Below are 12763 nucleotides of genomic sequence, written 5' to 3'. Positions count from 1 at the left end.
ACCTAATTTTGTGTTTTTTCAGTGAGCAGAAATGCTGGTTAAAGAGTTGCTCTTGAAGACCCTGGAAGACCTGCTCCGTGCAGACTTTGAGAAGTTTAAATGGTACCTCAACATGAGCATCGTGGATGGCTGCAAGCCAATTCCTACCTCCAAGCTAGAGGAGGCAAACCAACAAAGAACTGTGAATGTGATGATAGAAAGCTACAGGGAAGCGCCGGCAGTGAACCTCACTGTTGAGATCCTGAGGAAGATGAACATGAACAATGCTGCAGAAGAATTACAGAAGACATATGCAGGTGATGAGTTTTTTAAACTGTCAGAATCACCAAAATCAGTTTCATTCTTGTCTTTGTTTACATGTGTCTTTACTGATTCTTTGCATCTGTGTCTTATCTGTAGAAGAAAACACAGCTGCCACCTCCACCTCCTCCTCTGCTTCAGCACCTCCTACTGCTCCTGCCACGATATCAGCTCAGCATGGAGCTGTGGTCATCGCCCCAAATATCACCGGTAGCCGTACTGGATCAGTGAATATAACCATCAACAAATCATGATCTGTTTATTAATGATAAAATATGAAGCAGGTATTTCATCATTCCAATCTAAAAGCCTCAATGTGTCAGTGTCCAATACCAAAAATGAGCTAATTGAGACGAGTTCTAATCTTAAATCTGTTTTTATTCTGAATGAACGACAACAAAGCGAGCAGTGTCAGAGCATTTACATTTTTTACATTTGTACATAGTTATAAACTAATTGAGTCACAGTGAGCCTGCATACACAGAGCCAGTGAACTGAATTCAGAAAGAAGAAAGCTTTTGTTATTAATTTGAGTGTGAGGCTTAATTTACACTATGGTTACAGACTCTATCACCAACAACACTGAACTGATAAAAGGATTGATTAGTGTTCACCAGAACATTCCTGTAAAGGTTAAAACAACTGTGTCATTAAAATGGAACAAAATGATAAAAGTGTTACTGTCACACTTAACATCCAAGGACCCAGCTGTATCATGTACTGTAATATGACTATAAATATGATGTTGAAATTTGTTGCAATACTTCCTCTGTCATGGTGCGTAAATACATTGGGAAACCATCTTGGTTTGTTATGGTGGTAATGTGTCAGTGTTGTGTTTAAAGCTTATTTCCACTAACAAAAAACAAAACAGACATTTTAAAAAAATCAACTGGAAGCAGCACCTCTCATCTCACACTGATCCTCATGTGCAGGAAGCATTTGTGCAAATCTGGGAAACCATCAAAAGAAAAAATGACATAGACAAAGATCAGATAACAATCTGATCTGGGATCAATTCATGTACAAAAATGATGATAATATCTTTTCTGTTAAGTTAAAGCTTCTGTTAATTAAGGTGAATTAATCTTATCTGTGGCTAATGACCATGTGTTGTGCTTAATGGTTAGAATAAATAATTCACTGACCACCATAGACTGTATACAGTCAGTGGTATGGTAACCACTATGTAATAATAGTTGTATAGTTGTAGTACATTTAGCCCACTCAAGGATTTCTACTTGATTTCCAATTCCTGCTACTCCTGCAGTTTCAGACACAAATGTAGTACTTTCCCTCCTCTACGTGTATTTTATAACTTTAGTTACAAGTACGAATAACACAAAATACAGTATCCCTAAAGTATTTTTGAGCTACTATTTGTGTGCTTTTACTTGAGTACCCTAAATTATTTGAATACATCTTCCACCGATGCTAAAGAAGCCATTATAAATAAAAGCAGAGCTAAATCTTTAATAGACAAAAAGTAAATATCGTTACACGTGTCACGGACCTTGAACAGCCTTGATTTCAGCAGACCTGGCAACCCGGAGAGCTCGTCTGACGTGGAAGGACTTTCACGTGAACGTGAAACATGTGACCAAATCTAGGCCCACTAGTACAAGGTGTAGTCAGAAGGAAGGAAGTGAAAAACATTTCCACTCACTTGAAGAACAACCAACCTCCCATTTTAGATCAGTAATCTTTTCAAGAGCTCACATTTGTTCTGTGTTCGTAGTTTCTGCGCCACAGTTTGTCTGAGCGGCGGAAGCAGACGGAAGTCTGTAGCCGCTGACGTTGTTGTCCGCTCCTTGTGCAACGTTTTGTTCTTGACTCAAGACCCGGAAGCGAGATCTTGCCACAAGCTAGCTGTTGATTTGCGCGATGAAAGCACAAAATAATCAAAAAAACACATCGTTAATCGTCATTGTTAGATAGTAATTTAGAGGGGACACGCAAAATCCAAAGATTAACATTGCTGTAACTGAACTAATTTACTGTTAGGAGTGCCGGCTAGCTCGATTTTGTGCCATCTGGCAGTGTGTAGCCGGCTAACATTAGCAGTTAGTTGCCGTTAGCAAGTTGGTCACTGCCTGGCGATGGCTGCGGCACACAGAGGCTGTGTTGTGGCTGGATGTGTTCTCCTATTACTACTGGTTGGGTGCAACGCAAGGAAACACACGCTGACCCTGAAGGTAAGACGACATTCAACTCGAGTAATGCTGGTGTAGAAGGGCTAACACACAATATTAGTTACGCTGGTTGTAGGACGGCGTTTTGTTAGCTAACAGTTAACTAGCCGTTAGCTAGTGCGCTGTAATTAGCTTTGTGACAGGTACTGTTAATAATCCAAACGTGACGTGTCGTGTTGTGACAGTGTGAACTTTAATTTAAACAATAAAAACGCAGCTCATTGGAAGATTAGAAGCTTATTTGCTTGTGGACTAAAATTAAAACTGAAGATGAAAGATACAATCTCTAGATTCCTCAATATTGATATGCTTAAAGCTCAAATACAACTGGAACTATATTTCGCGTTTAATGGATTCAACTCTTAACTATTTTTTATTTATTATTTATTATAAGTGTTTGTATTAGGGAGGATAAAACATTTTTGTGGGGTTTGTACAATAATGCCACACTCGAATAAAAGCTGAAAGTTTTGACTTGTGTGTGTTTCACTTTAGATTCAGTTCAGTGTTGTATCGAGGACTAATGACAAGAAACTGTAATAATTAGCCTAAAAAATTATTCTGAAAAGAAAGTAATTAAATAAAATTATACTCATACTAATTGCCATTTCTGTGGATGTTGAAACAACCTCATGTGTTTTGGAAACACTGACTTGTACCATGTTATGTTTTGGAACAAATCCTCAGACTATATTTATTGTCTTATGTGTTGTGCAGATTCTAATAAAACAGTCTTATGTCGTAACTTTAAAAATAATTTTATCCACACAAGTACATTTTCTAAGATATATTTTTAAAAATATTTTCAAATGAGATGCATCAGCACATACAGCCAGCTCTGTCTGATTTGACTATGACTGCCTGAACTGCCATACACTTTTCCAATTTTTATTATATATATTTTATGCTATTGTTAATTTTCATTTGATATTTGTTTGCAGTCCTGCTCATGAACTTGAGCTATTTGCTTTTCCTTTCAGAATGAAACTCGCACTGCTGTCGACCTCAACAACTTTGGTTTCTACGCTAATGGGACTCTTGATGTCAACCTGCTTTCTCTGCACCTCCCAGATAAGTCTGGTGACCACAGCTCACCCTCTGTAAGAAGTGTTTTTAATATTTATTAATGTAAATAAAGAAATGGATTTATCCTCAGTGGCCCAACAGTTATAACTGAGGACGGTGTTGTACTGTGATCAAACTGTGGTTTGATGGTGTTGTACTGGGCTGTTTTTATTAATGAAACACATACTGGTAATTTTGGGGCTCATGGCTAAAGATAAGAAAATGAGCAACTCTTAGTGGACAAACCAAGAGCTGAAAATGCTTCCTAAAGATGATTGTGCAAGTCCCAAAGTGAGAGAGTGCTATACAGTCGGAGTGTTCACTCACATAATCGTGTTCATGTTTTTATTCTCTGATATTCTACAGCAGCACATAGAAAGCTTCTGTAGACAGTAGTCAAAGCTAAACAGCGCTGTTTTTTGTCAAACCAGTACAGTTTTGCGTTGTAGATGTTGAACAGGACATACTTGGGACTGAGTAATTACGTTTAAAACAATATGTTTAAAGCAATGCCACAGTATTGTGTTATCTGCATTTGTTTTGTTTCAGGCCATGGATTTGCTGTTTACAAGATTTAGGGAATTCAGGGAAAAAGATAATCATCAAGTTTCAAGAATTCCCACAAATCAACATAATCAAGTTTAACTGTACTGAAAATAATGATGAGCAGTTTAATCAGTAAATGAAATTAATGATTTGTTGAATCAATACAGGGATGTAAGAATATGGTTTGTTGATATAACTGTGAAGTTAACTTTCCAGTTCTGTTAACATCCTAGTATGCAGCAGGACTTAATAAAAAGAAAAAGACAAAAAAAAAAAGAGAGAGAAATTGAAATAATTAATAGAAAAGCTTTTAGTCCTATGTGCAGATGGTCAGTGTGAAGATAGAGTCAAATGTGTCATAGTTATGTCGTCCTGTGCTTCTGGATCCTTTCATTTGACCCTGTGTCCATCATTCGATAATTGGAAAACGGCTGAATAGTGTAGTAGTAAGTTTGTCCCCCTCCATGCGGAGGACTGGGGTTTCAAATCCCAGCTGTGGGCTACCTCCAGTAGCAGTCCTTAGGCAAGACCTTCTTACTTTTACCCTGCCTTTGAGTTGTACTTTTATACGTTGTATAAAAACGTGTGCAAAATGACTAAATGTAAATGTTAATTTCCAAAGTTAAGTAAAAATACATTGATTCATAAAACATACTTTATTTATCATAATGAATTGAGATGTTTTGCTGCGTTCTGTTGGCGACTTTTACCTGATGCAATAGTCCTCCAGCAAAAGGAACTTATCTACACAGTGTCTGTGCTAACTGGTTAGAACTGACTACATCCTGGGAGGAATCAGAACCGATTTTCAAATTTACATGCGAGAATGTAACCTTAAGTGTTTGTTATGCCTCACTTTCTTAAATAATACAGAGTAGAGTTGTGGTGGTGGTGGATTTAATTGAAACTATTCTAAATTATAGTCTCATTGTTAGTTTGTTTATAGTGTGGAGTAAGGCACAGTGGTGCTGTCTCCTTCTTCCTTCTGTCTTCTGGCCTGACAGCTATAAATATTCTCCTTGTTTGTATTTGAGTTCAATCACTTTAGCAGGTTCACTGCTTAGGTGCATAGCTCAGTTTGTGAATCTAACCGCAGCCTGTGGGAAGCTAGGGAGAGCTATTAATAGCTTGTCTTGTCGGTGTGTTCACAATTTAGTCAAAATGTGAATGTTCACTTGCTTGGTTCCTCGCCATGAATGTAAAATTACACGTAGCTATTTGGCAGATACCTTTGTCCAAAGTGAAAACTACATTATCTAAGTCAAAGTAAAGTGCTATGAGCAAATATGTTTCAGCTTTGTCTTGTTTTGTTTTTCTCCATGTATAGAAAGTTGCAGAAGAGTTTTGTTTTGTACTAACCTGTTACATCATTGTGGGACTGCTGAGTTAAAGCTTTATCTTTAGGCATCGCAGTAATAGTAGTAGAGGTGAAAAGTGCCCACACAGAGTTTTACATCATATTCAGACGGGCAGATTCTGATGTTTCTGTTAATATTTGCATGCCTGACATGTCTGGTTGTGGTGAGTAAAGCTTAGTTGTCAGTTATGATCCCTAGATTTCTTCTTGAGAATAATGAATCCAAATCTTGGCCTTTGGAAGTTATTGGAAAACATTGAAACTCCCAACCCAACATGTTTTTTAAATAAACCACTACTGCACGGAGGCGGTAGAGGCTTTGTGGGCAGTAGCACCTAAACTCTTCCTAACCTATTACAGTCACAAATATACAAACTTGGAGGGTGTTGTCAGTAAGTCAACAACAGGAAGGTTTTCAATAAAATATATTCTGTTTAATAGTTTACACCTGTTAACTCTTAATATTAGGATCCCTAATAACAGACATAAGGTTACAGGGTTTGAGGAGGCCCAACTGAACCTAAAAACCACAGAAAGAGGTGTAACCTAAGACTGAAATAGAGACACTGGAGATCATGTGACCTGATGATTGACCATTTATATTTATAACACTCTTTCTAGGTTGGTTTCACCCTCTCCAGGTCACGTATGAATGGCGTTTTTCCTTACACAGTGAGTACATAAATCATAAATATTTTGAATATTACACATGACAATGTGATCTGAATTACTAATACATAAACATATTAATATTGCAGGGTAGGTTTAGTGTAGAAACCTTTGTAAATGTTTTTTTTTTTTCTCCAGACAGAGGAGGCAGGTACATGCCCACTCTCTCTCAAAAATTCAACAAACGAAGAACCTCTTATTGTTTTTGTTATTCATATTGACACTCTCAGGTGTGTATGGTTCATCACCAGTTTACAAAGTGTTTAGAAATGTGTTACTTAATTTGAAGACTGTATCATATATGTGGTGTTTTTATACAGTGTCTCTTTGAGAGCTATGGGTAATCAGGACAACATCATTATAGCAACGTTAAAGACTAAAGGTCAGTGCTTGCACTTGTTATAAAATTATTCTCTGTTTTTGTTGCCTTTGCAATCATATTTAGACAGCACAATGAATGTATAAGTAACATTAAACTAACTGTACTTTGAGTGATATATGTGTTGTACCTGTATTTGTGTCCTGTAGTTCCGAGGAAAACCAGGGAGGCGGCCAAGAATGGTGCTGAACCATTAGAGAATGGAAATGGAAAGAAAAACACACAAGATCAATTGAAACAGACTAAAGTGGAAGAGGAGTCTGTGGATCAGAAGAGAGATCCGGCAGAGGGAAAGGAAATCCCTGCAGCAGAAGCTAATAAATTGGAGGAGAAGCAGTTCGATGTAAGAGGTGTTTCTTCGTGTTTTTGTGATTTACTCATGAGGTCAATGTCTAATCTGTTTTTGCTTTTAGCTGGGGAAGACCAAGAATCTGACTTTAGCTTTGGACAAAATTAATGGTTCCTACAACTTTAGTGTAAGTACAGCTTTCTCAACCATAATGTGTATGCTGGGAAGCAGTATTTTATTTAGTTTCCTGTTGTCTGAACTTCTCTGTTTGTCCTTCATAGTTCCATATGATCGTCGGCCCGAGGTCCGAGGGTCTGTACAACCTCAAGTTCCACTACTGTAAAAGTGGGATGTTTGCAGAAAAGCTATCATACTCCTTCTCTGTAAGTTGAGCAGGTTTACATTGGTACATCAATGCTCAGATGTGTTCGTGTGTTAAGCTCAGTGTGTCCTCCACAGGTGAACGTGACAGAGACGAATCCAGGCAGCTACCTTTCTGCAGCAGAAATTCCTTTGTCTCGCCTGTACATTTGTATGGCTGGAGTCTTCTTCATTGCTGCCTTGGTCTGGGTGTACACACTCATGAAGCACAGGTACAGATCGACAATGAAATTAATGTTTACATCGTTGTATAGTAGAATCGGACAGCTTCATTATATTTAGACTATTTGCATTTAGGGCGTGTCATGTTTTTGGACAGTTCCCGTTCTTGCAATCCACATTATTATAATAATAGGCTACAGTGATGGTAGCAGCTCTGTCAGGCTGTAGTTAGGCTCAGTGTTGTTTTGGCCTAATTATCAGTTTAGCATATTGTATATTATATTGACCATGTATCACACTCAAGAAGTTTTGCATGGATCATCTTGGTGCCATTAGCGCTATTTATTTTTTCTACTCAGTTTTATGCAGATTTGATCACTTCTTAATTGTTGTGTAGTGAAATTCTAGTTTGAGTTGAAAACTGGGACAAGAACAGCTATGTAAGAAAATAAGTCTCCTTTTGTGACTTTCTTGGAACCACTGGTGTAATAAACGTTCTCTGTCTGCTTATTTGCAGGTACAGTGTGTTTAAGATCCACTGGCTGATGGCAGCACTGGCCTTCACTAAGTCCATATCTCTGGTTTTCCATAGTGTAAGTGCTCCTTCTCTAATTTCTTCTGTTTGCATTGACATCTTATTTTGTGGTGTCGTGGATTTTTTTGGTTGATGAAATCTCCTTTTATCTCTCAGATCAACTATCACTTCATCAACACTCAGGGTCGTCCTATTGAAGGCTGGGCTGTCATGTATTATATCACACACCTGTAAGTGCAATTACAACAGGATATGAGTTTTGGGCTATTTTGTGTTTAATAGTTACAGTAGTTTGTGATTATGTACTTCCCAGGCTGAAGGGAGCTCTCCTGTTCATCACTCTGGCGTTGATTGGCACCGGCTGGGCTTTTGTGAAGTACATCCTGTCTGACAAGGAAAAGAAGATCTTCATGATTGTTATTCCTCTTCAGGTTTGTGCATAACAAACAGTAGTTACAGTATGTGTGCATTATTTAAACTCAGTCAGTTACTTTGATGACCTACTTGCATCTCGATCTCCAGGTTCTGGCTAATGTCGCCTACATCATTATCGAGTCTACAGAGGAAGGATCAAGCGAATACAATCTGTGGAAGGAGATTCTCTTTCTGGTAGACCTGATCTGCTGCGGAGCCATCCTTTTCCCTGTTGTCTGGTTAGTGTGGGTTGGCTAGACTGTGACAGCTAGAGTTTGAGTTTTAAAAATGAACAGAAGGGGAACCTAAGACTAGTTTTCTTGCTACATCTGTTAGCTGCTGGCTGTCTGGCTAAATGGACTGAAGTGGGATGTTCTACATTTCTGAAAGTTTCTGTGGATTATTTTTCGTAATAATTGAAATGAAAAGAAATAAATCAAGTAAAATCTTTCTTTTAGTCCACTAATTTTATTCCTGTGTAAGCAAGAAACACATAAAATCCACCAGTGAAAATGGTCTACATGTAAAGATTTTAAGTTCAAGCATTTTTTGTAAAAGCAAATAGAGGATTCATTTTATGTCAGTCAGCTACTTAATTGCTTCAGCTCAAGTCTGCATATGTTGTATTAATCACTGTCACATCGAACTGTCCTTGCAGGTCCATCCGTCATCTCCAAGAGGCATCGAGCACTGATGGCAAAGGTGAGAATCCTGATCTAAATGCTTCATTGGTTGTAGCGTTTAGTGATTTAATGGATGTTTTTTCTGTGTCTCTTTCAGCTGCCATGAATTTAGAGAAGCTCAAGCTGTTCCGGCATTATTATGTGATGGTAAAGAGCATTTTATTTATTTATGTTTCCATCCACCTGTATGTTAGATTGCAACAACATTTAATAATGAATTTGTTGAGTTTGTTGTTTAGTTTTTTTGTTTGCTTGTTTTAATTCAGCATGTTTTATTCTCTGATATCAAGCAAAAAAGAGTAAATTATACTGACTCACAGTGTTTAAGTGAAACCACTACAGGTTTGTCATTCTGCACAGTCACTGTTGTCGAAAAAACGTTTTGCAGTCACATACACTGTTCAACCTTTCTGATAATGGAGATCACTACTCTTTGTAACAAATCGCATTTTACTGACCTTGAGTAAAATAATAAAGGAAAGATTTTAGTTTAGATTAAATTTTGTGTTGTTCTTTTTAGATCGTGTGTTACATCTACTTTACGAGGATCATAGCCATTCTGCTGAAGGTTACTATGCCGTTCCAGTGGCAGTGGTGCTACGAGGTAAGATGACAATAATGCTTGAATAAAAATCTGGCCTTGAAAGAGCACTTTGTAAAGCTCAAAAACTTGTCGTACGACACTGCAATTGGCTGAACGGCCTTCTTTAATCATGTACATAATAAGTACATTTGCAACCATACTGTTTTTACGCCTATATTGTTGTTAATGAAGATATAATTGTACATGTACCTCTCAACTTTAAGAAAAAGTAACAGTATTGGGATTTGACTTTATGTTTAAATTTGTTCATGCAGCAATATGAAGTTTATTTACATGCAGCTGGTTGAAAATAAATTCTTATTAAACAAAAAATGTGCAGATAGCTGCAAACTACTACCTGCTAAAAGATTTTGGCAGCGCTACAAGCCAACTGTGTATTTGTCTTTATTATTGAATACTTTGTGCAGTATTGTTGGTGCACATGTTAATAATTATTTTTCTTTCTCTGATTTTACACCCACTTCTATCATGTTTCTTCAGTTTCTGGTGGAGGTGTCTACTCTGATCTTTTTTGTGATGACGGGCTACAAGTTCCGACCAGCGTCCAATAACCCTTACCTTCAGCTCCCCCAGGACGAGGAAGACGTAGAGATGGATGAAGTGTAAGAACCCACACTTTTCAAATTAACTCTTTTAACTCTCTCCTGATTTAGTTCAGTTTTTACTCCCTTCATTTGCAAACAGAACAAAATGATTTGTTTTTACACGAGTTTGGGTCACTGCATTCATGATGCATATACATGATGCTGTATTTAATCAACCTGTTCCATTACACTCATCTGTAACACTTTAGCAAAGTTTACATTTTTTTTGCCGTATTTGAGAGTTTTTGTTTTTGTTGTCTCAGTTTTTGGAAACATACTACATGATTAGGATAGATTTTAGTTATAAGGTTGTTTTTCTTTTATATGCTATCATAGTTTCCTTATCCCTAGAAGAGTAAGTCACACTGACTGATAACGTATAATACACCATTTCTCTTTAAATAAAATCCTCCTCTGTGTTTCTCCCCGTGTCCAGAGTGACTGAGTCCGGTGCACTGGAAGGTATTTCCAAAGTGAAGAAGACGTTGAACGGACGTGAACGCCAGAAAGAGTCCACTTTGTGAGTTGGGAGCAGCATCTTCAGGAGGGACCCACTAAACATCCCCAGGCCAGCTGGTATAAACGGGGTATACATGGACCAAGACTCCCCACCCCCAGTGAAAGCTTTCCTTTTGAAACTCTTTATGTGATTGCGGTGGCCGTGCCCACTGTCTGGCTATGCAAAAAAGAAAAAAAAAATAGACTAACTTTGTTGGACGCTCACCATTTTCTCAAAACACTCCACCCAGACACTCTGAAAGGTTCTTGGCTCCTGCCACACGGATGGGTGGAGACGTGAAAAGGAGCTCTGATGTTCTTCATAGTTTTCATTTCTCTCTGTCTCTCTCCAAAGATAATTATCATTCTAGAGAAAGACTTTCTTTTGACTGTGTTTATATTGGCTATTTAAAACGGTACTTCTGCAAACTTCTCAGCTGTACCTTTTGGTGTGTGACGTGCGTGAGTGTGTATGTGTGTGAATGTGAAACAATATTTCAATGCAGATTTTTTTTTTTTTTTTTCACCCTTTGGAGACAATAGCCCCCACTCAGGAAAAAGGCTAATGAAGATATATATTTAAAATGTAGGCAACAATCTTAATATGTTGTTTCTCTTTCCCACAATTCAGGGTCAGTAATGCCCCATCAGTCAATATACATATTGCCCATCATACAGTAAAGTATGTTACTTTTTTCTTACACATTTAAGTATTATATTGAAATATATGGATGTGTAACATTGTATATTTCAGTATATTTACGTACTACATATTGAAATGTTATATTTCAGTATTATTTATGTTGGAAATGTAAGAGTTCCTCCAATTCCGTCATTTGGACCGCTGCTGTAATTTAGTGCTTTAATAGTTGAGGTCGACTCTCATCTCTGTGAATTTAGCCCAGATGGTAACATATAGTCCCCTAATGGGATAAAACGGTTTTTGTTTGCCTCTCCAATAACCAGAGCAGTGACCCAGCTTGTGTTCATCGTTACTTTATTTTCTTTTTTGTTTGTTTTTTTGTCATTTTCGGCCAAGCTGTGCCAATCTGGGCAGAGAAGTGACCTAACTGATCATTTTTGAAGTCATCTGCTTTTGGTTTTACCTTTTTGCTGTTGATGTGAAGCTTATTTTAATAACTAGTGTTGATTTATTGGTTTTTGGAAAATCGGATATGTGTTCAGCCGGACAGGGTAAATGGCCAATTGTACATAATTTATTGAAGATGACTGTTGATGCAAAAAAAAAAATGGGGGGCACATAACAATTTGATAAGAACTGCATAGAGACTTTATTAGCAGCAACTCAGAGAGTAATGACACAGATCAGTTTTTGATTCTTTTAATAGACAGAGGGGGGGAAATAAATGTGAGCAACCAGTGAACGGCTACTGATATTTAACCTCAGACACTCCTGTTCAGAGTTGACAGCTCCAAAGTGTTTACAGCCTGAGTGTCAGTAACCAGCTGAAAGAAGGTTTTGTGCTTGTTACAGATGGCTGTTTGGTATCTGTGCGAACTCTCACAATAAAGCTTGTGTTCTGGAAAGGTCTCAGAAGACGCTGTTGTCTATATATATATACTATTGCATCACCACAAAAGAGGACATAACATATGAAGGAGCAGTCAAGCCTGATGCAGAGGCCAAATGATCTCAACTTAAACCAGACTCTGTGTGGTTAATGGCCTTGTGTTTCAAACACAGCACAGTTTGTAACAGACTTCAACAAAAATTAAACCCAAATTATCATTTATATTCTCAGGCTTGATGAAGCTTTAGAAGTCCACAATAAAAACAGCCGATCCTCACTGGCACAGATGTACTTTCCACATTGTCAGTGGTTATTGATGAGTACAATTTGTGACACTATGTCAATAATTTCACATTCTGTAGTTTGTGTCCCACATGGAGGAACACATGCAGTCCAGAGCTCACCTGACATGCTGTCATTCTTCATTCAAGATAGATAGATACATAGATTTAATTTCTGTATGTGAGAGCATTAGACCTCTAGGTTCAGCACTTAGCCTAACCAAGCTCTAAAGGACCATCAGTCGTTTCATGCGTCTATTTAGTGATTCTACAATACTGCACAGTCATGGGC

General features: G+C 37.7%; 1 protein-coding gene across 2 annotated transcripts; it reads left to right on the top strand.

The window, feature by feature from the left end:
- The first annotated feature begins 1951 nt into the window (after positions 1-1951).
- LOC113161583 (protein GPR108) lies at positions 1952-12218 on the top strand. Of its 2 annotated transcripts, XM_026359258.1 has the most exons (18): positions 1954-2495; positions 3473-3592; positions 6082-6132; positions 6268-6359; positions 6450-6511; positions 6658-6851; positions 6922-6984; positions 7079-7180; positions 7257-7390; positions 7858-7933; positions 8032-8105; positions 8189-8306; positions 8398-8528; positions 8948-8991; positions 9070-9119; positions 9493-9576; positions 10057-10178; positions 10597-12218. In XM_026359258.1, the coding sequence occupies exons 1-18, from the start codon at positions 2400-2402 to the stop codon at positions 10682-10684; spliced, it is 1701 nt and encodes a 566-aa protein (XP_026215043.1). In that variant the 5' UTR covers positions 1954-2399; the 3' UTR covers positions 10685-12218. The 2 variants fall into 2 exon arrangements, with proteins under 2 accessions (XP_026215042.1, XP_026215043.1); XM_026359257.1 differs by having other exon boundaries at positions 1952-2495; positions 8948-9119.
- Positions 12219-12763: the final 545 nt, after the last annotated feature.

Source organism: Anabas testudineus, chromosome 1 (genome assembly GCF_900324465.2).
Source record: "Anabas testudineus chromosome 1, fAnaTes1.2, whole genome shotgun sequence".
Taxonomy (NCBI): domain Eukaryota; kingdom Metazoa; phylum Chordata; class Actinopteri; order Anabantiformes; family Anabantidae; genus Anabas; species Anabas testudineus.
This window is presented reverse-complemented; position numbering and strand designations above follow the sequence as displayed.

What these genes read in the sequence shown, in the direction of transcription:
- LOC113161583 (XM_026359257.1), top strand. Translation starts at nt 2,400, where the DNA reads ATGGCTGCGGCACACAGAGGCTGTGTTGTGGCTGGATGTGTTCTCCTA. An exon ending in ATGGCGTTTTTCCTTACACA is followed by an intron (nt 6,133 to 6,267) that starts GTGAGTACATAA and finishes TTTTTTCTCCAG; the next exon opens with ACAGAGGAGGCAGGTACATG. An exon ending in ATGTATTATATCACACACCT is followed by an intron (nt 8,106 to 8,188) that starts GTAAGTGCAATT and finishes TGTACTTCCCAG; the next exon opens with GCTGAAGGGAGCTCTCCTGT.